At 42.5% G+C, this 23,389-nt stretch overlaps 1 protein-coding gene across 14 annotated transcripts in view; it reads right to left on the reverse strand.

The window, feature by feature from the left end:
- Positions 1-23,389, reverse strand: part of SHLD1 (shieldin complex subunit 1) — an 85,754-nt gene that overhangs the window by 25,128 nt on the left and 37,237 nt on the right. For 2 of the 14 annotated variants that reach the window (XR_011530733.1, XM_070587905.1), the window contains one exon: positions 17,527-17,855. The exons of 11 other annotated variants lie outside the window; for them this stretch is intronic. Coding sequence is in view for 2 of the 3 variants with exons in the window: in XM_070587905.1 (XP_070444006.1) it covers positions 17,776-17,855 (80 nt within the window). In the remaining variant the exon portion in view is untranslated. Of the gene's footprint in view, positions 1-13,205; positions 17,895-23,389 lie in introns of those variants that run through there. One more of the 14 variants, XM_070587906.1, reaches the window with a different exon arrangement.

A 23,389-nucleotide genomic window follows, 5' to 3' on the forward strand; every position in this document is an offset into this window, starting at 1 on the left:
GAGGCTAAAAGTCTTAAAATTAACAACAGCAGTTCCCTGGTTCCTCCATCCTCCTTCCCTCTCCTGAGTCCACATTGCCACTTGCTGGTCCTTCTGGTTTTTAAATATGTCTAATTAATATGGTCACATATGATAATTTATCAGTTTTAGACAATATGTGTTGATATCCTTAGCCCTTAGGGACACACACTCGTATATGTACATGTACACAGAGGCTTACCTTCCCCCATTCTCTAAACACATTTATGTTGATTTCCTATGAAAGCAATATTCATTGTTTATATTACTGTATCTATATAAAGTCGATCACTGCAAAATGCACTAAGAATATGTTTCCTTTATTGTACGATATTATTGTTTCTATGGTTAATCACTATTTCTTTTTAGCATTTGCTTGCTTTGCTTTATAACCGTCTCTAACTCTACCCACCCCTCCAACAGCCTCTCAGGAGAATTTTCCACACATCAAATTTGACAGGATAAACTCTTCATTCCCTAGCCCTCCTGGGCACTTCCCCTGAGAGCCTTCCACCCTCTTGCTCCACTCAGCCTGGCTGCTCTCCAGGCTCCACAGCTGTTGACTGGGGGCTCCCTTTGGTTGTCCTCCTAAATTTCTTGTATTATTTCTGCAGTAACTTCCTCTGCCCCATTTTCTGTTTTGTTTTTTGCAGATTTCTTCTGTTCCATCATTGTCTCTGTTTCTTCCAAGTTCTTTATTTCTTATTAGTCTTGGTCTCTGTATTTCGTGATGGACAGTTTCCTCAAATATCTGGTGATCTCTGGCTGTGAGTTCAGAATGTAAGGGGGAGGCATTAAAAAGCCAACTGGAAGCTCTTGCCATGGGTAGGGCTTACAGACGGGTGAGCTTCATACAGGGTGACAGAGCTGTGTGGTATTCATTCAGGTTTTCCCGAGATGCATCCTCTCCTCTCCTAACTGGTCAGAGAGTGATAAGTGAGGATGCTGTTTCAGATGGAAAGGTCTAGGAAGTCCTAAATTTAAAGAGGGAGGAAACAATGTGAATATCTGGGGCAGGTGGGTTGCAAATAGAAAATGGCAAATGCAGAGCCCCTGTGAGGATGAGCCAGGAGGCCACTGTCGCTACAGCAGAATGGGCAAGGAGGAGACAGAAGGAACGGTAAGCATTTATAATTCATGGAAACAATTTTCACGCAGACCTTGTCAGAGACATTAACAAGCCAAATATTAAAATCTTTAGTGATATTTCCTAAAAGTGGATCTGAATCATTGCTACAGCGTTTGACATTAGACAAAGAAAAAACCACGATGGCTTGCCTTTGTTTGGTTAATCAGGCAGACGAACAGTTAGGTGAAATTATCTATCCCTGTTTAATCTTGTGAAGATTCTGAAAAATCAAGTCTATACCTCATAAACACTTACACTAGAGACTCTCTGAATAAGATATAAATCTGTACAATATCTGAGTTCAATCAAAGGCAGCAGCTCATGTTGTTGAGAAAAATCAAAAGCTTAAAAAAAAAAAAAAAAACCCAACCAGTTGCCAAGGCAACAAGAAAAAAAGTTACACAGAAAATGTAGTTTCCACCTGAAGCACTGTCACATTCAGAAGCTGAGTATCCTCTGGCTCTGCTATGGAAGTTTTATTTAACCTTCAGTCAGTCGTGTCTGGAGATGGGGCACGAATGGAGAATCCGCAGCCCAGGGCCTTTGTCTAAGCTGAGCAGTGGGGCAACCAGCTAGGAAAAAGCCCTTCAGAGAGTGAAAGTGAACCCGATGGTTCACAGGCTAAGGCATAAGGACTATTTTCTCTACTTGAAATTATTCTGCGGCTTTTCTTGGATGACACAATTTTACAGAGAACTTCCATTTATGAGCCAGACACCAAATGGTTACTGAGAGATTAGAAGGTCAAATACCTTGCTGGAGAGTTTCCAGATCCTTCTCCTTGAGTTTCTGTAATTTCAGAGAATGACTCAGAGCTGGCTTTCAACACCATCTGTGCTCCTCCACCAGCCACCCTGCTAAAAGCCCTGCCACTCGCAGGCTGCCAAACACCATCTCGACTCCCCTGGCCGGTTTTCTCCCCCTGGAGAGTCCACTGCTCCTTGGGGACCCCGTGCGCAAGCCCCTCCTCTATGACGCCTTGCCAATTCCCTAGGCCAAGTTGGCGGCCCCCACTCCTGGTCCCACAGCGCCCAGTATATGGTATCCAGCAGCTCATCCATCCTACTGGAAGTCTGGGCATGGCTGCTTTCTCATTTTAACGTGACTTCCTAGAGACAGGAACCGTCTCATCTATAATGGGACACCAGTGCCTGGCACAGTGCTAAAGGAATGCTTTTGTGAATAAGATAGAATGAATTAATATAGCACTGTAGCTTTTAATGCTGAAGGACAATCCCAAATCACAATCAATACAACTAGTGGGAAGAATCCGGAAAGCTGGTGATGGGTAGAGGGAGGCAAATGTGTCTGGTCAGGCCCGAGCTGGCTGTGTGACTACTGAACCTCTCTCATTTTCCAAACTGTGTCTGCAGAACACCACCTGTGTCCTGAGAGATGGCAGCAGGTGTTCCACGAAAAACGGGATTCGATTTTTCAATAAATTCAAGATGATGGGGGGTTAAAAACATTAACCAGGTCTTTTTACCGTAGACCTTTGCACAATGGCATCTTGCTTACAGAACTGGAGGAGGACGGAATGAAACCAGACAGGCGAAGCCCTACTGAGTGCTTGATAAATGCTAGTTGCTGTTTTCATCATTGTGACTCTTCTCATCTGTCTATACTCTGTCGACTTTTTTCATAATGTAGATTAATTTGAAAAACATAAAGCTATTTTACTAAAAGAATTAGTCAAATTAGAATGCAGCCCAGCTGGATGAGTTTGTAACATGTTTTTTCCTGTACTATCATAGAAATTATCCCTTTCCTCGTTCTTCCTCTGCATAAAAGTCACACACTGTTAATTTCTCTATCAAAAAATTTTTTTAACTTTGAAATGTAATATTTGAAGAAAAGGACTCACAGAATAGGAGACCCACTCACCTGGAGGCAGGAAGGCTCCACCCTAAACCTTCCTCCTGGCAGGCAGCTGTGTTCCCGGCCTCCAGAAGGCCGGGACATGAATGGTGGCTCCCAACCTGCTTTCCCAAAAACTGAGCACTGCCTTCCTGATAATGGTAACATACACATCACATCTATAAACTCACCCTTCAGCAGCTATCTGCATTCCAAGCATCACAAACTTGAAGGGAATCAAATGTAAACACATGTGAAGTTTTGTCTCCTCAATGCCGAGGACAGCAGGCGCATCTTAGGTGAATGGGGTTCCAGGAGAGAGGATTATGGGACCACATCAGGCCATAGGGTTAGGTTAGGGTCAGACATAGGCCAAGGGTTAGACAAAACGGAAATGATAAAGATATGGATCCAAATTCAATCCCTTTTCTCTTTTCCAGACAACTATTCTCTTTCTCTCTGTCTCCCTCTCTCTGTCACACACACACACACACAGACACACACACACACACACAGAGCAGGGGACTCACTTTAGAGGGACTCTGTTCAGGACAATTATTTATAGCGACACGGTTAAGCAGAGGCCTAGAGATAACGCAAATGTCACAGAGCCCTCAACCAGAGGAGAGCTGAACAAACAAAACAATGTACCCATTAAGGTATTTTAAAGGTCAAGAGAAACAATCTGTCAGGGCGACAGGGGTGATTTTTCTTCTTGCCAATGAATAATCTCATTTAAACAAGTATCAATTAAATACTTCAGGAGTCTAAGGAGAGACTAGAGACAAAGCTCAGAGGAGTCTGGAGGAAAAAAACTAAAGAAAGTCCAGAAGGAGAGAAAAATAGGACTATTTCAGGAGGAGGAAGCAAGAATACAAATACCGTATGGCGTGTGCACCCAGGAGCACCACAGAGCTGGAGCTCCAGGCCACGACAAGGAGGACAGACACATCAGCCACATAGCAGTGGTGAAGGGAAGGTGATTAGCATGTCGTTCCAGGAACGTAAAGAGCAGCACAGCCTTGGACAGCCTAGAAATCTCTACCAGGAGGGGCAAATCTTCTGTTAAGATTCTTAGGCAGAGAACCAGGATTAATGGGATTTTAAGGTCAAAAAGATGTTAAAGTCTAAGAGATCAAAAGACCTCATCCTGCCTTCAGGATGAGATTGAGGACAATAATATTAGTAAGCAGAATGGTTCTCTCCTGGAAGAGCTCCAAGTCTTTTTTAGTATAAAAAAAGTATAATGTATCCACCAGCCAAGCTAATCTCAAAAATTTAAGCAGTGGATAAGACAAGCTTGAGTTACATATTCTGTCAGACTATTCTGTAGCGAAGCATGAAAGCCCAGTTCTTAATCTAAATTACACTTCACATATGGAGAGTAAAGAAAACCGAGCAGAAAACCGAAACATGCACAGTTTCTACCCTACCCAAGAATCCTTTAAAACTATGGAGAAGTTTCTCTCCTAGACTCACTTCCATTACCATTAAGAAATGACGAAAAAGGGCGGAGAAGGGCAGGGAGCATGAAAGCAAAGGCGTTATAAGAAAAGCAAAAGAAAATATAGTAAAATAGTAAAAGAGTTTCTCTCTGAGTGGAAGGATTATGGGTGGTTATCTTTTTCTTCTCTGTGCTTTTTCATATTTCCCAATCTTCTGCAATAAACATGTAAACAAGAAAATTTTTCAAGAGAGAGAGAGATACCAAAGGGATTAGAGAAATCCAATTGAGACTACTCAAAGGAAGCCACACAAACTATTGCCACTTAAAAGCAAAAGCCTGCTCTGCCTCAGGCAGGGCCTCTGTTCATCTTCCTATTTCTTCAAGGGTGACAGTCATTTGTCAAATAGTTATTATATGTCCACCAAGTGCCTGACCCTGGATGGATAGATGAAAGGTGGGGCTGTTGGTCTTGACAAACTTGCAGTCAAGAAAGAATCAAAAGAAATAAAACCCCTAGAGCACTATGAACTGCTAAATTCTTTTGATGATGGATGTTATCAGAGCTGATAGAGAACAGAGGTCAGAGCTGCCATAAAGATTTCACTGAACCAGGAAAACAGAGCTGGTCCCTAAAGGAAAAGGGGATTTGGATAAAGCTCCCATGGTTCTCCACAAAAAGGTCACGGCTGGGTTGAAGCATCTCCGTGGTCTCTCTTGGTAGGTAATGTGGTTCAGCTTAAAGACGGGGCAGTGCTTGTGTGCCCTTGAACCTTCTGTCAAAGCATCATTGTAAACTTCTGCCTTTTCTAATGAGTCAGCCTGAAAATTATAGTGGCGTCTTATTTCCAAATTAATATATTTTTAACTTTGTATTAAGTTATAATATATGTATAGGAAAGTGCCTAAATCACAGCTCTATTAATTTCACAAACTGAACACACCCAGTATAACCAACACCCAGATCAAGACACAGAACAGCATCAGGACTGCAGAGCCCTTCTTGTCCCCGCTTCCAGTGACTACCCTTCTCAAGGTTACTGTCATTCCCACTTCTAACACCTAGATTGCTTTGTCTCTTTAATACTGCACATAAATGGAATTATACACTAGGTGCCCTTTGGTATCTGGCTTCTTTCACTCAACCTCATGTTTGTGAGACTCATTCCTGTTGTTGTGTAGAGCAGCAGTTGGTTCATTTTCAATGGTGTATGGTATTCCATTGTATGAACACATGACCATTTATTTATCCATTCTGCTGATGATGGGCATTTGGGAATTTCTAGTTAGGGCTGTTACCATTAGTGCTGCTATGACTATTCAGTCTTTGTCTTTCCACTAACATCCGGATGCATTTCTGTTGGGTACGTATCTGGGAGTAGAACTGCTGGGTTGTGGGATAGACAAATGTTCAGCTCTTAGAAACATTGCAAATAGGTGGCATAGCTTTTCTGAGAATGAAGGGCCCATCTCTGTTTTTGCCTGTTCCAAGCTCTAATGTTGGTGTCCTGTATCAGGCCTGCCCCAAGTCTCATCTTCTATCATCCAAGATTAAGAGCTCCCAAACCATTCTCTTTTCATTTACCTGAAAAATATTATTTTCATAGATATTGCCTATGCTTATTTTTTTTCCTAAAGAAGAGGCTTTTAACCACGAAGGGCAGAAGAAATTATATTGTAGTTAAAGGCAAATTATATTATAAAGGACAAGCTGTCTGGTAAAACACAACTTATAATTACAATTATCTTCAAAATAAATCAAATTATCCATATAAACTCAACCACTCCCTGGAAAATTAATGAAAAGCATGACAGTGTTGAGCTTTTAATTGCTTCTAATGCAAAACCTCTAAACCTAAACTTTGGTTATCAGGCAGAGAAGAGGCAATTAGTTTGCAACAGATGCGTCAGTAAAAACCTGTTACAACGTGGCCCCAGAATTAATCTTCTCTAGTTTATGAAGTCCATCTGTCCAATTTTTTCAGGTTTTCACTTTAGGCAATCCTACTTAGACCGTCCCTCCAAACTAATTGCTCTTTCCTCTTTTTTTTGATCAGGATCTTTTCCTAATGTCTCCAGTATGTAAGCTTCACAAGAGCCCTGTTATCTCAAACCCCAAGTTTAATTTCCTTTCCAGAACTTTTTTTTCCAGAATATTAAGCCTCAGAAAAACAGCAGATGAAAAGATCATTGAGCAACGGTGGGTCTTAAATAAATCAAGGCTTCCAGGCTGTGTTGCGACTTCCTGTTTCCAAAAAGTAATCTTTTTTAAGGTTATTAAACATCATTTGTGACCTTTAAAAAGAACTCCCTGAAGTCATTCATTCATAATAAAAGATGGTTAGACTATCACAATACTGAACAATATAAAATGACGCCAGTTTTCAATTCTAAGACCTGGTAGTGCCTAATACACATTTTTAAAATTACTGAATAGGTTTGAAATGGTCCAAATAACAATTGAATACATTTTACTTGGCACCAGCAGGTTAAGAAACTACAAATAAACACAATGAGGAAAGAGAAATGAGAAAGAGAATAACTTCAGAAAAATGATAATTCTCCAAATATTATATTCTCTATGGAGACTGAAGGAAAAGGGGAGTTGTTCTTGGTATAAGACCTGCTCCCATACAAGTGGAAAGGGTGGCTGCTCTGCCGACAGGAGAGTGGGGACATAAAGAAATGACTCCTTCAAGCAGTAAGGAATGACTTGAGGGGCATGCAAAGGGAATTCATAGGCCCTTCCATGGCACCTAAAATCCCCACTCTGCTGGCCTGCTGAGGTCATGACATGTCATGGAGCATTGTGATCAATATGTTTATTCATTCAACATATCTTTGTGAAGGATCTATGATGTACCATAGACTGTTCTAAGGTCTGGAGACTCTGTGATGAACAACACAGATATGGTCCCTGCCCTCATGGAGCTAAAGATCTAGAAGAGGAGGTAAAACAAGGAATAAATAACTCCACAGATAAATTCTAAAGAGTGACGTATAGGGTGCCTGCAGAGAATATGACAGCAACTAAATCTGGATGTGGGGGAAGGGGTCAGGGACTGACTTGGTTATGTACAACATGTGATAGAGTTCACCAATGTTAAATATGCTCAATCCATTGTTCATAACTAACGCCATCTTTAGCCAGGTAAGTGATATTTATCATATCTTTCCATTAGCCATGTCAATACAACTAATTTTTTTGAGTGCTTGTTTTTATTTCAACCATTTGGAAGCTTCACAAAGGAATGCAGAGATGAGTATGGTGTGGTCTCCAATCCTCAAAGAGTGGATGATCTAGTCTGCAGAGGAAGCAGTCCCCGAAACCACCCTCCAGACCACAACATGAAACGCACCGTAATGAGTCTGTAAGGAAATCTAACTGGAGGCAGGGCGAGACTGCAGAGAACAAGCATATTTGGGCTGGATCCTGTGAATCTGTAGTACTTCTCCAGGCCTAAAAGGAGAGAAGGGAACTCCTGGGGAAGGGAATGGGCATGAAAAGTTGAAAAGAGGCATAAAGGTCACGGTGTGTTTGATGAGCAGCCTACAGACTGGCTGAGTGGCAGGGGAGGAGACCAGAGCAGCATGGGGGCAGAGGCAGGAGGGCCTACGGGCGTGGGCCAGACCAAAAGCCATCATGTCTCAAGGCTGAGGGGGCTGTAGACCAGCAGTACCCAGGGCACTGTGCAGATGTTTTCCACCTACCCTCTGGTCTAGATCCACTCTCTACCTGGTTCCACCCTGCTCTGCCCTGGGAGGTTGATTAAATAGACTGCATCGATGGGCACCTTGCCCTCTGTGTTGGAGTTGGGAACTATGGGGAGGGCTGGCAGGAGATGCAAGGAGGGAGAAAGGTGAGATTGGACTATTTACTTCCCTGGCTCCCTTCTTGGGTAGTTGCCATGGGCTGGCTACATCCCTCCACCTCCACCAAGCTCACAGCTCCTGTCAGGCAGCCCACTCATCACGGCTCCTGTGAGTGTGCTCTCTTGGTAGTGCTAGGCCTGTAGACTACTGTGCTTCCCCCTGTGGTTCCTCACACCTGCCCACACCTTCGTACACAATCTCTTATTAAGCCTTCCTCCAATTACGTGGCTCGACTGTGCTACCTGTTTCCCACCAGCACCTGCATTAATACAGTCATGCAGCAAGGACATCAGGGGGCGGCTAATGAAGCTATTAGAGGCAAATGCAAAGAGAGAGATGCCTATGGGAGCACGCGGGGACTAGGGGACAGACGGTCATGATGACAGTGAAGAGTAGGGAGAGGGGGAAGATGGAACAACAGACTAGCCACAGACCACAGCACTTATGTGAAACCCACCATGGGCCAGGCACTATTCCACAGGCTTTAACATAGCTCATTTGACTCTTACAGCAAAAGGTCACAAATGACGTTTAATAACCTTAAAAAAGATGCCTATGAGGCATCCCACTTAACAGATGAGGAAAATGAGGCACAGAGAGGCTGAATGACTTGCTCAAGGTCCTAAGCTAGAAAGCGATGAAGCTCGGATTCAAACCCAGGGATGTCTAGGACAGAGTCACATTCTCAACCTCTGTGCAGGACTGACCGCTCTGGCAGGGGCACAGAAGGGGACTTCAGAATTCAAGATCTTGGAGGCGGCAAGGCCCTGGTGATGACAACTCTCAGAAAATCATCTGTGTAGATTGCTGAAGTAAGGCTACTTGGAGAAAATCTTGCTGCCCTATACAAACTCTGCTCAGTGACAATGCTGAATCTTGTGCAGGTATCAGAATGGCAGAACTTTCCCAAAAAACTGACCATGTCCAAATAAATTACAGTTGTTTCTGCTATCAAACCATAATTACGTTCCTAAGAAACCTCACATTCTCAAAAAGCATATCATATAAATAGTTATTTCAACATGAGAAAAGGAGGATTGTGGTTAGAGTTGATAAAATTAGATAATTTTTCCTGTAGGAACTTTGACAATAAAGTTTAATTATATTTTGTTACCATCAAAAAATAATAAATGGCTTGATCACAGACCAACAAAAGAGAACCAAAGCAAAACCTGAACAGCAGAGAAAAATAACCTGCAGCCAAGTTCACACCCACTGTAGGTAAAGAAAAGCCCTTGATGCCACCTGGCCTCCGGCCACTCACACAGGGCAGCAACGCTCCCCTGCGCTCTGCGGGCAGATGCTTCTGTCCTCCAGGCTCAGGATTGTCTCTGATGGCACTCACATGACAACCCCTAGTGATCCAGAAAATGCAAATTGTGCTTCCCACACAGTCAAATGCATAATAACCAGTTCTGGGAATGCAAACTTATACCATAAGGAAAACATTGCTCAATAATGTTTGTTTCAGGTCTCTTTCAGCAGACCAGACCATGAACACAACAATGCTCTAGAAAGTGCTCTGGGAGTGCCAGAGACATGTAACAACTGCATGGCATGTCTCATGACATCCTAAATGGCATCTCACCATTGTAACTCAGGCTGTCTTCCTTTGGCCAGCAGGCCAACGCCAACACATTCCTGTTAATATCAAAAATAACTCCCATAGCAATCATTTCCCTTTCCTTAAGGAGAAAGAGAGGAAGGGAAAATATTCCCTAGTCAGACTCAAATATTCTTCACTTGCACTGGGGGCTGTCAAGCATGCCAGCCTAGCCGAGGCTATAATGAGCAATCCAATAACAAGCTCTTACACACGTCATTTGGGGGCCTGCAGCCACACAGCGGGCGTTCGATAATAGCTACTGACCGTATTGACCAGCCTCTGCCTTATTCTGTTCTTCCTGAATATGCCCATGCTGGGTCCCATGCGCAGTAAAGACGGGGCTATAGAGAATGGTCCATTTCTGCAGTTGTTCCCCTGATATCAGAGGCAGGTTGCCATGATTACGTGTACACGCAGCTTTTCCATGCAAGACGTGGTAGCTGGTGGATGACGCTTGTTAATCAGTGATGTTCCCTACATTCACATTAACAGGAGCCAAGAAAAGCTGAAACTATGGCGAATACTTATCCTTTCAGGTTCAAACTGTTAATTTGTTTTAAAGGCATACACCCTCTCTTTGGAGTTTACCAGGAGAGATTCAATAAAGTACTTTAGAAGGGATGTGGTTTAGCTAGGTGTATTGTCAGTTTTAAAAATTTCCTATTTCCCTGATGCCTCAGCATCCCCACAAACAGGCTGTGGGCGACCAGGCGCACGGCTGTGATAAAGCTGGTCCCTGCTACAAGCTCCCTTCTGGCCCGCCCCTGACTGTGACCGAGTGACATTCAGATACATCAATAAAATCTTCTCATGCCTTTTGCCTGTGTGGGGATAGGGCCTGACCCCAGTAAAGGCACTTGCTGCAGGTGCTCACGCTCTCTCGGTTCCCCACTTGCTTGGTTGAGTCTGCTCCCCGGGTACTCCTCCCCTGTGGCCCCCTGTGTGGCCTGCCTCCTCTAAGACCTGTAAACATAATAAATCCTTTCCTTTCATATGCCTCTCCAAGTGCAATTTCTGTGGCTCTGTTGCAATCATCTTTAAAGACTCCACAAGAGGGATTTACTCCCCCATTTACACACACTCAACCATCCAGTGGTTTTGAAAAGGAAGTGAGGGCCTCTGATGACCATGGCAGTCAAGGGATGTATACGGGCCACAAGAATTGATCCACATCCTTAGACTTGAAAAGTGCAATCCGAACATTAGGATTTGGAAAAGGCAACCTAAATTTTAGCATCTTCAAATAAAATTGAGAAGACACAAACGTCAATGCACATTGTAGAAAATTGGAGATTTCACCATAAAATTGTTCCATGGGTACCTTTTCCCCTTAAAGATGCAATCTGCATGACTACTAATGAACCAGCTACGTGCACTGGTGTAACCATGGGCCTACTAGGAGCAGTTCAGCTGACCTCACCTGATCAACAGAGTAACTAAGAGCTGTCTTTCAGGAACTGAGATGCCCCCCCTTGTCCAGTTCAGGCCAATTGAGGCCACCAATCCATCAATTGGGCCTGTGCAAATGCCCGACGAGTGTCCCTTTCGACATCAAGGGGCTGAAAGCTCCACCCTCAGATCACACCAACACCGCCGTTTGTGAACATGCGTCCTGTGAGGAGCCGTGAAGCTTGATTACACTTGCACAGATCATCAATTACATCACTTCTCTCCTCCAGTCATCTATCTCCACGCTTCAGACGGCCCTGCCTTTCATCCCATAAATTGTGCCCCAAGCCCTGGATCAGGGAGACAGATCTGAGGGCCCACGCCTCCTGTCTCCTTGTAGACTGATTTTGCAATAGAGCTGTTTCCTTTTCCCAAAAGCTGATGCCATAATAATTGGCTCTTTATGTGCATTGGGCAAGAGAGTCCCAATTTTGTGCAGTAACACTGGTATCTTAAGTGCAAGTTTTAAAGCAGGTATCTATGTATTTTGCTTGGTTAACAAATGTCCATTTGTAGACCTTTCATGCAATAGAATTCAAATTGTTCATTAAAACAAAACAAAACAATGATATAGGAGAAAATTGCCTTCCTGGATAGGAATATAGAATAGCAACATTTATGGATTTCACAATAAAGAATTCAATTCTTTACATGAAAAAAAAAAAGCAACCTTCATCTTCTAAAGACAAGGTTGGGAGCCGGCTGCCTGCAGGACGCGCGCTTTCTGGTCTATTCCTCCATGCTGACTCTACAAAGGGCAGCTTGCCCCTGTGGGCAGGGCCTGTGTTATTCAGAACTGCCTGTGATTCCTGAAATTCCTCAGTTATGGCTGACATAGAGGAGAGGGTACATTGACATCCTGCTCCATTCTACTGCAAGTAGTAGCTCTGAGAGTGTCTCCCTTTTTTCCTTCACATTGCACTACCTGTCCCCCCAATTCTGATAGCCTCTTCCATGAGCACACAGCTAGGCTGCCTTTGCCAGCCTCCCTTGCTGCCAGGTGTGGCCATATGACTAAGCCCATAACAAGTGCAGTGGTAAGTGTGTGGAGGGGTGGGTAGAGGGTGGGTGGGAGGAGAGGCAAAAGCCTGGCTGGAGTGGTTTGGAGAGAAATTGGGAAGGTAAGAATGGAGACAGCGGGTCTAGCCAAGTTAGATGTATTTTTCACAGCCCTTTGCTATAAAAAGGAAGAGAGAAATGGAGCTGTAGCTGAAGAGCAATGTGAGTCAAGGGAGGATTTCTTTTTTGAGATGGGAGATATTACAGTACGTTTTATGTTGCTAAGAATGAACAAGTCGAGAGGGAACCATCAGTAATGCAGGAGAGAGGAGATAACTGGAAGTGTGATGCCCGTGACCAGGAGAGAGGAGACGGGGACTGCCCACAAGTGGAGGGACTGGCCTTAAACAGGAGCAAAGACAATTCACCCACTCTAACAGATGGGGGCACCTGGGGACCAAGGCAGGTGGTCGGGGATGAGAAAGCTTTTTTTCTCTTGTTTGGCTTTTCTCAGTAAAATAAGAAGCAAGAAGTAAAGTTATGGGCTCATAGAGTGATCCTTAGAAGAGGCAGATAAGACCCTGCTTCCTCTAGACCCGGCAACAACAGCCTCAGGCTGGACCAGTGGGGGCGCCAAAGTCCACCGGGCCGCCCCGCTCCCAGGCCAAGAACTGCCGAGCCCTTTTCTTTTTCTTTCCTTCTCTCTTTCTCCCTCTCTCTTTTAGTGATTTATTTATTCATCTATTGCCACTGCAGGTTCATAGTCATGTTGTGAGCTGAAGTTTGTTGTGAGTTTCAGCAAAACGATATAGTGCATAACATTAAATTAATGCTGTTAATTTATTAGTTTTATTGTTTATTGTTTTGGTTTTATAATTGTATAAACACCATAAGCCAAAGGCATTTTTTGATCTTAAGTGTTCTCAACAAATACCAACATACACACAAACAGTTAACTATGTGAGGTGATGGATGTGTTAATTACTTTGATCTTGATAATCATTTCACAATGTACGTGTATATCAAATCATCACATTGCACACTTTAAATATAGACAATTATGTTTGTCATTTATTCCTCAATAAAGCTATTAAAAATGTCAAGCCCATTTCTAAGGAGAGGAAATAGCTGGGAAACCTGACCTAGCAGCCAGGAAGGAGCAAAGGAAATTCTCAGGAATCAAGACCAGGGAGAGTAAAACTACTAACCTTTTAACCATGCTTAAAAAACTAAAAATCCTTGATCCATTCACTCAAAATTTCCCTAGTGAACACTTCCTACTCACTGAGAAAATTACCAATGCCCCAATAGGAAAAATAGGCTAAGGACATTTTCAAAGAATTAATAGGTAAAGAAACGTGAGAGGCCAATACATCTAAAAAAGTATTGCATATCATCCATAGAGTCAGAAAGCAGAAGGGTGGTTGCCGGGGCTGGGGGAAGAGGGAAATGGTGAGCTCGTGTTTCATGGGTACAAAGTGTCAGTTTGGGAAGATAAAAAAGTTCTAGAGATGGATGGTGATGATGGCTACACAACAGGCAAATGTACTTAATGCCATTGAACTGTAAACTTAAAAATGGTTAAAATGATAAATTTTATGTTACGTGTGTTTTACCACAAATTAAAAAATAATGCATTTCATTGGCAAAGAAATGCAAATTAAAACAATGAGATGACACTTCGTACCCATACTATATCCTCAGTGAGGACACGCAGTGAGTTTCCATTCCTGTGGAATGAGTGCATGTTGCCAGGATGCAGGGAGATGAGCCCCCTCCCAGCCTGGTGGGTGGAAGATAAACAGGTGTCATTATCCTAGAGGGCCATGGGACTCAAATACTTTGACTCTGTAATTTATCTGTCAGGAGTCTATTCTAAAGAAAGAATCAGCAGCCAGGCTCAGAATATCTAAGTGTGTACACAGGAATCCACTACATGCTGGAAGGCTGAGAGGGCGCCATCAGTGGATGACAACTTGGAGGAACGTCTGGAAGGTACAAAGGCAAGACAGAGTGTGAAACCCAACAGTGCGGGCACCCAAACCCTGCCTGGCTGAAAGAAGATGGCACATGAAAAATGAGTTTCCCAGCAGAAATCGGAAATGATCCTACCATCAGAAGCAGGAGAAGCTGGAAGGAGAAAAAGTGGGGGAAGGAGAGGAGGAGGTCGGTCTGGATATTATTCAAAGGGATCCGAAGAGCTGAGCCAGTACCCCCCCAACACACACAATAAACATGCATCTTCTCAGAGTTGCCAGCTCTGGTGTGTGTGTCAGCAGAATGCAACACAAAACCTGTGAGACATCTATGGTCACAGCGGCATTATGTAAAAGAGTAAAAATAATAATAGCCAGCAAAAACGGTTAATAAATTATGGCACATCTATATAACGGAATGGTTTCCAGCCATTAAAAATGACTTTTTAAAAATTTAAATGATATAAGAAAAGGCTCACAGTATAACATTTAAATAAAATTGAGACAATTGGCAAAAACTGAATCAGGTCTGTGGATCAGATAAAAGTTCTGTATAAAGGTTGGTTGATCCTGATTTTGATAACAGTACTGTACTTACATAAGAGAATGTCCCTGTTTTTAGGAAATATACACTGTACTAAAGTATTTACAGGTAAAGGAGCATTATGTCTACAGTGACTGAAACGAGTAAGAGAGAAAAATAATAAACAGAGAGAAGATGATGAAGCAAATATGCTAAAATGGTAACAACGAGAGAATCTGGGTGGAGAGTATAATTTTGTAGAAAAGCAACTAAACCAATAAAAAAAAGAGCTAACAATATGGACAGGTAATTCACGGGAGAATAAATAAAGATGTCTAATGAAAGCATAGGGTGATGCTCAAGCTTACTAATAATCAGAGGAACACAAACCAGAACAATGAGTTCTTGTTTTTCACCCATGTCAGCAAGAATGTGGGAAAACAGGCATTTTTAGACAATTTTGGTACAGCCTTTTGGAGTGTTATCAGCAGTTACCTCACAAATTTGGGAATGTGCAGGCCCTTTGACACAGAAGTTCCATTTATAGGAACCTATCCTACAAAGGGAAGAAAAGCAGCATGCAAAATTACACATAGAGTATGATCCTTATTTGGTTAAACAAAATAGCTCAAAGTAAATCACAAAAGCGGTAAAAATTAATGATTATCGCCAGGTTTTAAAAAGGAGACTGTTTTCTTCTCAGCATCCTTTAAAAACTATGAAACATTCAAACACACAAAAGCAAATACAGTAAACCCCATGTAGCCACCAACCAAAGCTAACACATGTTAACAGCTGTAAGAAAATAAATCGGTAGGTATTTGAAGACCATCCTAACTTCTTTCCACCCTTTTCCTCCTAGAGTTTCTTCTTTATCCACTTTCTTCTTTAAGTTCTTCTAGCTTTTCCACGGATAACCTATTAACCTTATAACAACCACAAGCCTTTTCAAAGCGCAGTACTGAATGCAAATAAGCAAATCGCACACTGCTCATTATGTCCAGGGGACTTTGGTAACTCCCTCTGATGATGCACTTGTTACGGAAGAAACTGTGGGATTGTCAGGCACCTCCACTCGCACGCCATAGCACAGGCTAGTTGTAGAGCTCTGAGTTGAAATACAAATGACATTTGGGAACCAGCAGCTTTTCCATTTGAATGCCCAGGTGACTCCTCAGAGGAAGACAGCAGTCGCAACATGACCAAGGAAGGACTGTGCTGATCCCCTTTCTTTCTAGCCCAGTCACTTTGTTACTGATGAGGAATTTAAGGTCCAGAGCAAGCATTTGACTTGCTCAAGACCAGACCCCAGGTCTGCTATGGGGGAGAATAAAGGAAGGGCCTTCCCAGGAGCCTAGCACTGGATCCCTTTCTCTCCCTTTTTGGAAAATGAGGATTAAAAGGTGCCCCAGACCACAGCTTTGAGGTGTTCCCAGGATGTTCCACTGATGTCCCTCCTCAGATTTCCTGCACCTTGAGCCCGGCCAGTGCCCCCTTCATTGGACAAAGAAGAGGCTTTTCCCATGTACCTGGCTCCCTGGTCTTGTTCAGGTTGACATTTGTTCATCCAAACTTAAAAGTCTTCTTGGGGGCCAGCCCCATGGCCGAGCGGTAAAGTTCACGTGCTCTGCTTCGGCAGCCCAGGGTTTCGTCACTTTGAATCCTGGGCGCGGACATGGCATGGCTCATCAAGCCATGCTGAGGCGGCATCCCACATGCCACAACTAGAAAGACCCAGAACTAAAAATACACAACTATGTACCGGGGGACTTTGGGGAGAAAAAGGAAAAATAAAATCTTAAAAAAAAAAAAGAATTCATTCATATTTAAAAAAAGAAGTCCTCTTGGTGATCGATCCTTGCCTCTCAGGTGTCAGCTCTTTGGCCTTATAGTATGATAAGGAACTATCCAATTGCTGGGACTAAGAGACACACACACAGCCCCATAGTGCTAGGTTGTCACCCTATATTTCGCAAGAAAATGGACAACAAAAGCAGTAAATATCAGCTCTCCTGAGCCAACATGATGAACTTTTAAATGAAATTTTGCCTGACTAATAGCCCACGTGGTAACCATCCTCCAAGATGGCCCCCAGGGATCCCCATCTCCTGGTATTCACATCCTTGTGTAGTCTCCTTCCACACTGTACCAGGGTTGGTCAGGGTGACCCATAGAATACTGCAGAAGTGATGTCTGTCACTTCTGAGACTAGGCTATAAAAAGACAGTGAGCTTCTGTTTTGCTCTCTGTCTCATTACTCACTCTGGGGGAAGTCAACTGCAGTGTCTTGAGGATACCCAGCAGCCCTGTGGAGAGGGCCATGTGGAGAAGAACTGAAGACTCCGGACAAGAGTCACATGAGTGAATCTTCTTGGAAGCACTGCATCTCGCTCCAGTCAAGGCTTCAGCTTGACTGCAACCTCATGAGAGACCTTGAGCCAGAACTCCCCAGCTAAGCCACTTCCAGATTTATGACTCCCAGAAACGGTGAGACAACAAATGTTGTTTTAAGCCACTGAGTTTTGGGGTAATTTGTTATTACTCTCAATAGATAACTAAGCTCCGTATCCTTCAATATCCAGTATGCTATAACAAAGTTTTTACCAAACTATATTTTAGAGGATCAAAAGATGTTGGTCACAGACTTCCACATAATTTTAAAGCCCTTTATTCAATATATTTATAATTGAGGGATCCATATTTTTTATTTTCTCAGTTGATGAAACTCAGATAGTAAAAGATTTTTCAAAGGACTAAAAATTGCTGCCATAACCTCCAATACCCAAGCAAATTGTGTATTTCAAAGAAGGAGTGGGAAACTCTTTATTTTATGGGGCTTTAGGGTGTCTGCCTTCCCGGTAGGCTCTCCTGACCAGCCTGCTGGAATCCTCTTTGTAGCTGTCAGAAAGCTCCAGATCTAGGACGATACATCAGGATTGTAGCTGCGGCCTTTGTCATCCCTGGTTTCTTTCTCCAGGACACTGTAAATCAAAGGCCCAGGCTAAAGTTATACATCAAACCTGGAGATGAGAAGAAATGACCAAAGGAGACATAAATAAAAGCTTTCCCCTGTGAGACAGTACGGCAGCGGGCTCAGTTTCCATTTAACATCAACCTGAAGTAACATTTTCCCTTCTTTTCTTTATGAACTCTACCTGGTCTTTCACAACTATGCTTTTTTAAACCTTCTCATGACAAACAACTCTGAGTTGGCCTAGTGAAAATATCACTGTGGGAGGATGTCTTCCAATCTGAACACTTCAGAGGCTGGTTTCTTAGGTTTTCTATCACTGGATGGTAAATTCCAAGGGGCAGAGACTGCATCCAGCTCACACCTCACCCCAGGAGCTGGCACAGGGCCTGGCATATAATAGCTGCTCGCTGAACAATCTGATGAATAAATGCACTGAGAGGTCTCTGAAGGCCTTTCAATCAATCAAAGGGTATCAGCTGAGTGCCTATGGGTACAGCAGGTACAAGGAGCTCTAAGAGCCAAGAAACTTAACATGGCATATACCTGAAGGACTTAAAAAGACTGTCAAGTCTTCCTTCTGTATCTGCTGGAACCCAGTAGTTCTTTAGGCATAAACACAAAGGTGTGACTGTCTTAGCAAGTTACATGATGTTTTAAATATTCTATGTAGTTTCTGCAATGCCTGAAATCAATAACATTCATTGAGTACTTACTATAAGTGATGAAGGCAAAGCAGTTATAAAGGTGGTCATTACCTTTAATAAGCAAAGTTTGGGACTGGAAATAATAGATAAGGGTAATAGTATAGATTATTTCTTTTCCTTCTAATGTTCTGTATTTTCAATTTCTCCTATAATTGGCATCTCTTGATTTAAAGTCAGAAGAAAATAATGGTACTCCTGAAGGGGTGGAATGAGGTGGAAGGGGGAAAAGTATTAGGCAAGTCAATAAAAATGAGTCAGGGAAAGGAACCCCTGATGGTAAACCGCAATGAGTAAGAGCACAAGCGCTGGAGTCTGCAGATCTGGGTCCAAATCTCAGCATTGCGGCATACTAGCTGCATCTCTGGGCAGATAACTTTGCCTTTCCAAGCCTCAGTTTCCTGACCTGTTAAATAGGGATAATAGTGTCCTCTTTAGGTAGAGAATAAAGATGAAATGAGATAAACACTGAAGGCTCTCCGCACTGTGGAAAGGATAGAGTAAATGCTGGCTATTATTTCAATATTACTATGGGTGACAGTTAGTGATATCTGAAGTGACTCTTGGGGTTACTACAGCAGCTCCAACTTCTCTCCTGATACACAGCTGCAGAGCTTCCTCTGACCCCATTCTTCTACCACCATCCTATTTAGTTTCTCTCATCTCTGCCAGGGGTAACCAGTAACACCCACTGGTGTGCTTAGGTCTACAGGTGGGATCCTGTTAAGTGGGGCAGGGCCAGGTCATGGGACCCAGGGTTCCTGCCATCCCACCAATTCAGTATGTGATTTCAAGCCTCTTACTCACTCTTGGCAACTCTGTGTCACCTAACCTACAAAATGGGGACAAGATCCCTGCCCTTACTTACTACCAAAAAATATTGGGGGTAAAAAGAACTAAAGAAATAGCCTCTGGCAATGACAAAGTAACTGGTACCAGATGTGCCCTTTTGCTGTAAACAACTAGAAAACTGGAGAAAATGTATAAAACAACTGTTTTCAGATATTGGACACAGGTAGTATAGGACTTTTATCCCTGAGAGAAGGGAAATAAGTAAGATGTGCCTACAATTGCCCCAACTCTCTGCCTTGAGGCACTTTGTAGACCACAGTGCAGGGAAGGGCAATCCAAGCAGAGGGCAGCAGTCTCTTCACTGAGGAGACCAAGAGCGGAGTCTGAGGTACTTGAAATCTGCGAGGCAGAGTCCTTGAGAGAAGGGGAAGGGAGCTACACAAAGAAAGAGCTCCAGAAATTGGCTCAGGGACTCTTTTGAGTCTCACTGAACACCAAGCTGTGCTACTTAGAGAGAAACTCCATAAAGCCAGGCAAAGCAAGGGAGCTGAGTTGAGCAACTCCCAGAGCTCACGCAGGGCGGGGAGACATGCCTGTTCTAATGCCAGAGTGGAGGGACCTTGTTGAACACCTGGGATGTTCAGTAAAGACCCAGAAAGGCCACACCTTAGTAGTAAGTTAAACCAGCCATAATCTCCCTAATGAGCTTAAAAAAAGAGCCTTGAAACCATCACCTTGATCAGCAGATAACTTAACTGCCTACTCAATCAAACTTCAGTACTTTTTAAAGACAGCAAAATCCAGACATTCAACAATGTAATATCATGAAGTCCAGCATCCAGTAAAAATCACTAGACATGAGAACAAGTAGGAAAATGTAACCTATAAGCAGGAGAAAAATCAGTCAAGACAAACAGATCTTGAAATGACAGAGATGATGGAATTAGCAGGCAGGGATTTGAAAGCAGCTGTTATAAATATCATCAAGGTTTTAAAGGAAAACATGAACACAATGAGAAAAGAAATAGGAATATCTGTGATGGTTTTTAAACTGGCCCTTTTACACTGTCAAGCATTTTAGTCATAATATTAGTTCTTGAGCAGAATGTGAAAAAAGTATGAACTAGGGATCAAATGAGGAGAACAAGTTCCAGCTCCAGTTCTGCCACTATCTTGCTATGGTCCTCAGCTCCTCACTTACATTTTCTAGACTCACACTACCTCTTGTTTACCCACAGACAACAGATCCCTGAAGAAACAGACTTCACTTGTTCAGCATTTCACTTGAAATCAACCTTTCATTTACAGTCAGATTGTATTTGGCAAACCTGGGTTCGCACAGAAGAACTTTGTTATATCTGAAGAGGAATCTTCAATGATTCTTGAATCTACATGCCCTGGGAATCCTTTTGTAAAAGTACGAAATTTTTATTCAAGGAAAATGCATCTTTGTGGTACTACATTGACAATAAAATCACCAAAGAATTTAAAAAAGAATGTAATTAGAGAATAGAAATTTCTTTTAAAATACTTACATTTGTGTTCAATTCCATGACCAAAAAATTCATGGGCCTCAAATTCTACCAGTTATGCTATTACTTCTATATAGAAATAAATTCCTAAGTACAGGAAGAGAAGGAGCCCATGGCATCCCATAAAGTGGGATAATACTGAGAAGGGATTTTCAACGGTTATGGGAGCTTTATCAAGAGTCCTTCTTCTAGAGCAGGGGTTGGCAAATATTTTCTGTAAAGAACTTGATAGTAAATATTTTAGGCTCTGAGAGCCACATATGTTCTCTGTTGCATATTCTTCTTTGCTTTCTTTTCTTTCTTCCTTTTTTAAAAAAAACTTTAAAACTATGAAAGCCATTCTTAGCCTGAAGGCTGTGCAAAAACAGGCCTTGGGTCAGATTTCGTCCATAGGCCATAGTCTGCCATCCCCTACTCTACAGCCTTACTTAAACACCATTGGCCTCCATTTCAGACGTTACTGAATTAGAATCAGTATTTTAACTGGATCCCCATATGATTGATATGCACATCACATTTTGAGAAGCACTGCTCCAAGGCAGTGGTTTTAAAACTTAGCTACATATTAGAACCACCTGGGAAGCTTTTTAAAAATCCTGATCCCTGGGCTGCCCGCCAAACCAATTAAATCAGAGCTTCTGGAAATGGGTCCCAGGCATTAATATCATTAAAGTTCCTCCCAGGTGATGCCAATGTGCAGTTAAGGTAGAGAATTGAGGTTGAAGAGGCTCACTTAGCACAATCAAGCTTACCAGCAAGCTCATCTGCTAGTAGAAACAGCAGCCCAACGCTCCCCCAGGCCCACTCCCTCTTAGGGGTGAATTGATTCTAGAACCACAGAAACCCCTAAGGAGCATGAGTCAGGAAAAGGAACTTTAGAGCAAACTCTTGATGTCTCCTTCCAGTCCTCTGGTGGTGTGTGCCATTAGAAAAGTCATTTTGGAAATACAGAACTTATTTAAAAGGATGCTACCATTTTAGCCTCAAAAGGTAAATATTTAGCTAAAAGTAGATAACTCATTCATCTTTTTTTTAAAGATTGGCACCTGAGCTAACATCTGTTACCAATCTCTTTTTTTTCTTCTTCTTCTCCCGAAAGCCCCCCAGTACATCGCTGTATATTCCAGTTGCAGGTCCTTCTGGTTGTGCTGTGTGGGACGGCCCCCTCAGCATGGCTTGATGAGCCGTGCTAGGTCTGTGCCCAGGATCCAAATCAGCAAAACCCTGGGCTGCCCAAGCAGAGCGTGTGAACCTACCACTCATCACTGGGCTGGCCCCTCATTCATCTTTTTTGACTTTGGAGTTATCTTAAGGAATTAATTCTATAGGGCTGTGCTCAGAAGCATTTCAAATTCAGGAACATTTAACAGAAAATATGCAGATATTCCTAAATAAACCACCACTGAGTGCTCAGTACTTTTCTTCAAGACTCTTGGGTCCCAAACAACAACCTCATGGATGAGACTTACTTTTTCCAGTGTTAATAAATATTTAACACCTTTAAAGATGCTTCTTGGATCGATACCCAGGCTACCATGGAGGAGAAGCAGTAATAGATGTTTTGAGAAAGTTGGCTCATTTCTTGGTATAAAGTCCAAAGCAACCACTTCACTCAGTTCCTATTGCTTGTTTCTTTTTGCTTTGTAATTTGAGGAAATAGTGCTGTAAATACATGACTTTTTCTCCATTTGCTCTTTTCTGATATTTGCATTTCCTCCTCCTCCAGAGAAAAGTATATAAGAGGCTCTTTATCACAGAATTAACTTTAAAAGCAAAAGAAAAACATATTAATTTACTCCATTAATACTAAAATCCTCCCAGATGTTACCTGTCAGAAAGGCCTTTCCTGGTCATGGTGCTTAAATTACACTGCCATCTCCTATCTTGCATTCCTTTTCTTCATAGCACCAGCTGATACCTTATTTATTTTTTTGTTTTATTGTCTAGCTACCCCTTCTATACCCCCTCCAACTGCGACCCCAGTGCCTAGAATAAAAGCTCCTTGAAGGCAGGGTCTATATCGGCTTTGTTCAGTGGGTATCCCCAGTGACAAGCACAGGGCCTGGTTCATAGTAGATGCTCAATAATCATTTCTCGAAAGGATGAGTGAACAACATCTACTACATTTTAAAGAATCAAGTCATTAGGGGTTCAGATAAACAACCAGATACAATATGGAGAAAACAGAAAAGAACTCAGCAGGTCGGCAAGGCATAATACTCATGAGAGTGTTACAGAGGGCAAAGTTACTTCTCATTAATGTAAGATTTACTCTATAAGGCAAAGAGACAATTTAACTGAGCTTGAAGCTTAGTATAATCTACTAAAAATATGATCCACAAACCTTACAGAAATCTCTCCACCAGAGAAAATTTAATCCACAGAAAAGAATAGCCCTGTTGTCCTACAAGAGGCCACTCATTCGCTCGTCCAAAGATATCAGAATTTTTAGAAATGGAAGTAGCAACTCTTGAATTTCATGCATCATAATCTCTAAGCAATAGTTATCAATAACA

Source organism: Equus przewalskii, chromosome 21 (assembly GCF_037783145.1).
Source record: "Equus przewalskii isolate Varuska chromosome 21, EquPr2, whole genome shotgun sequence".
NCBI classification, from domain to species: domain Eukaryota; kingdom Metazoa; phylum Chordata; class Mammalia; order Perissodactyla; family Equidae; genus Equus; species Equus przewalskii.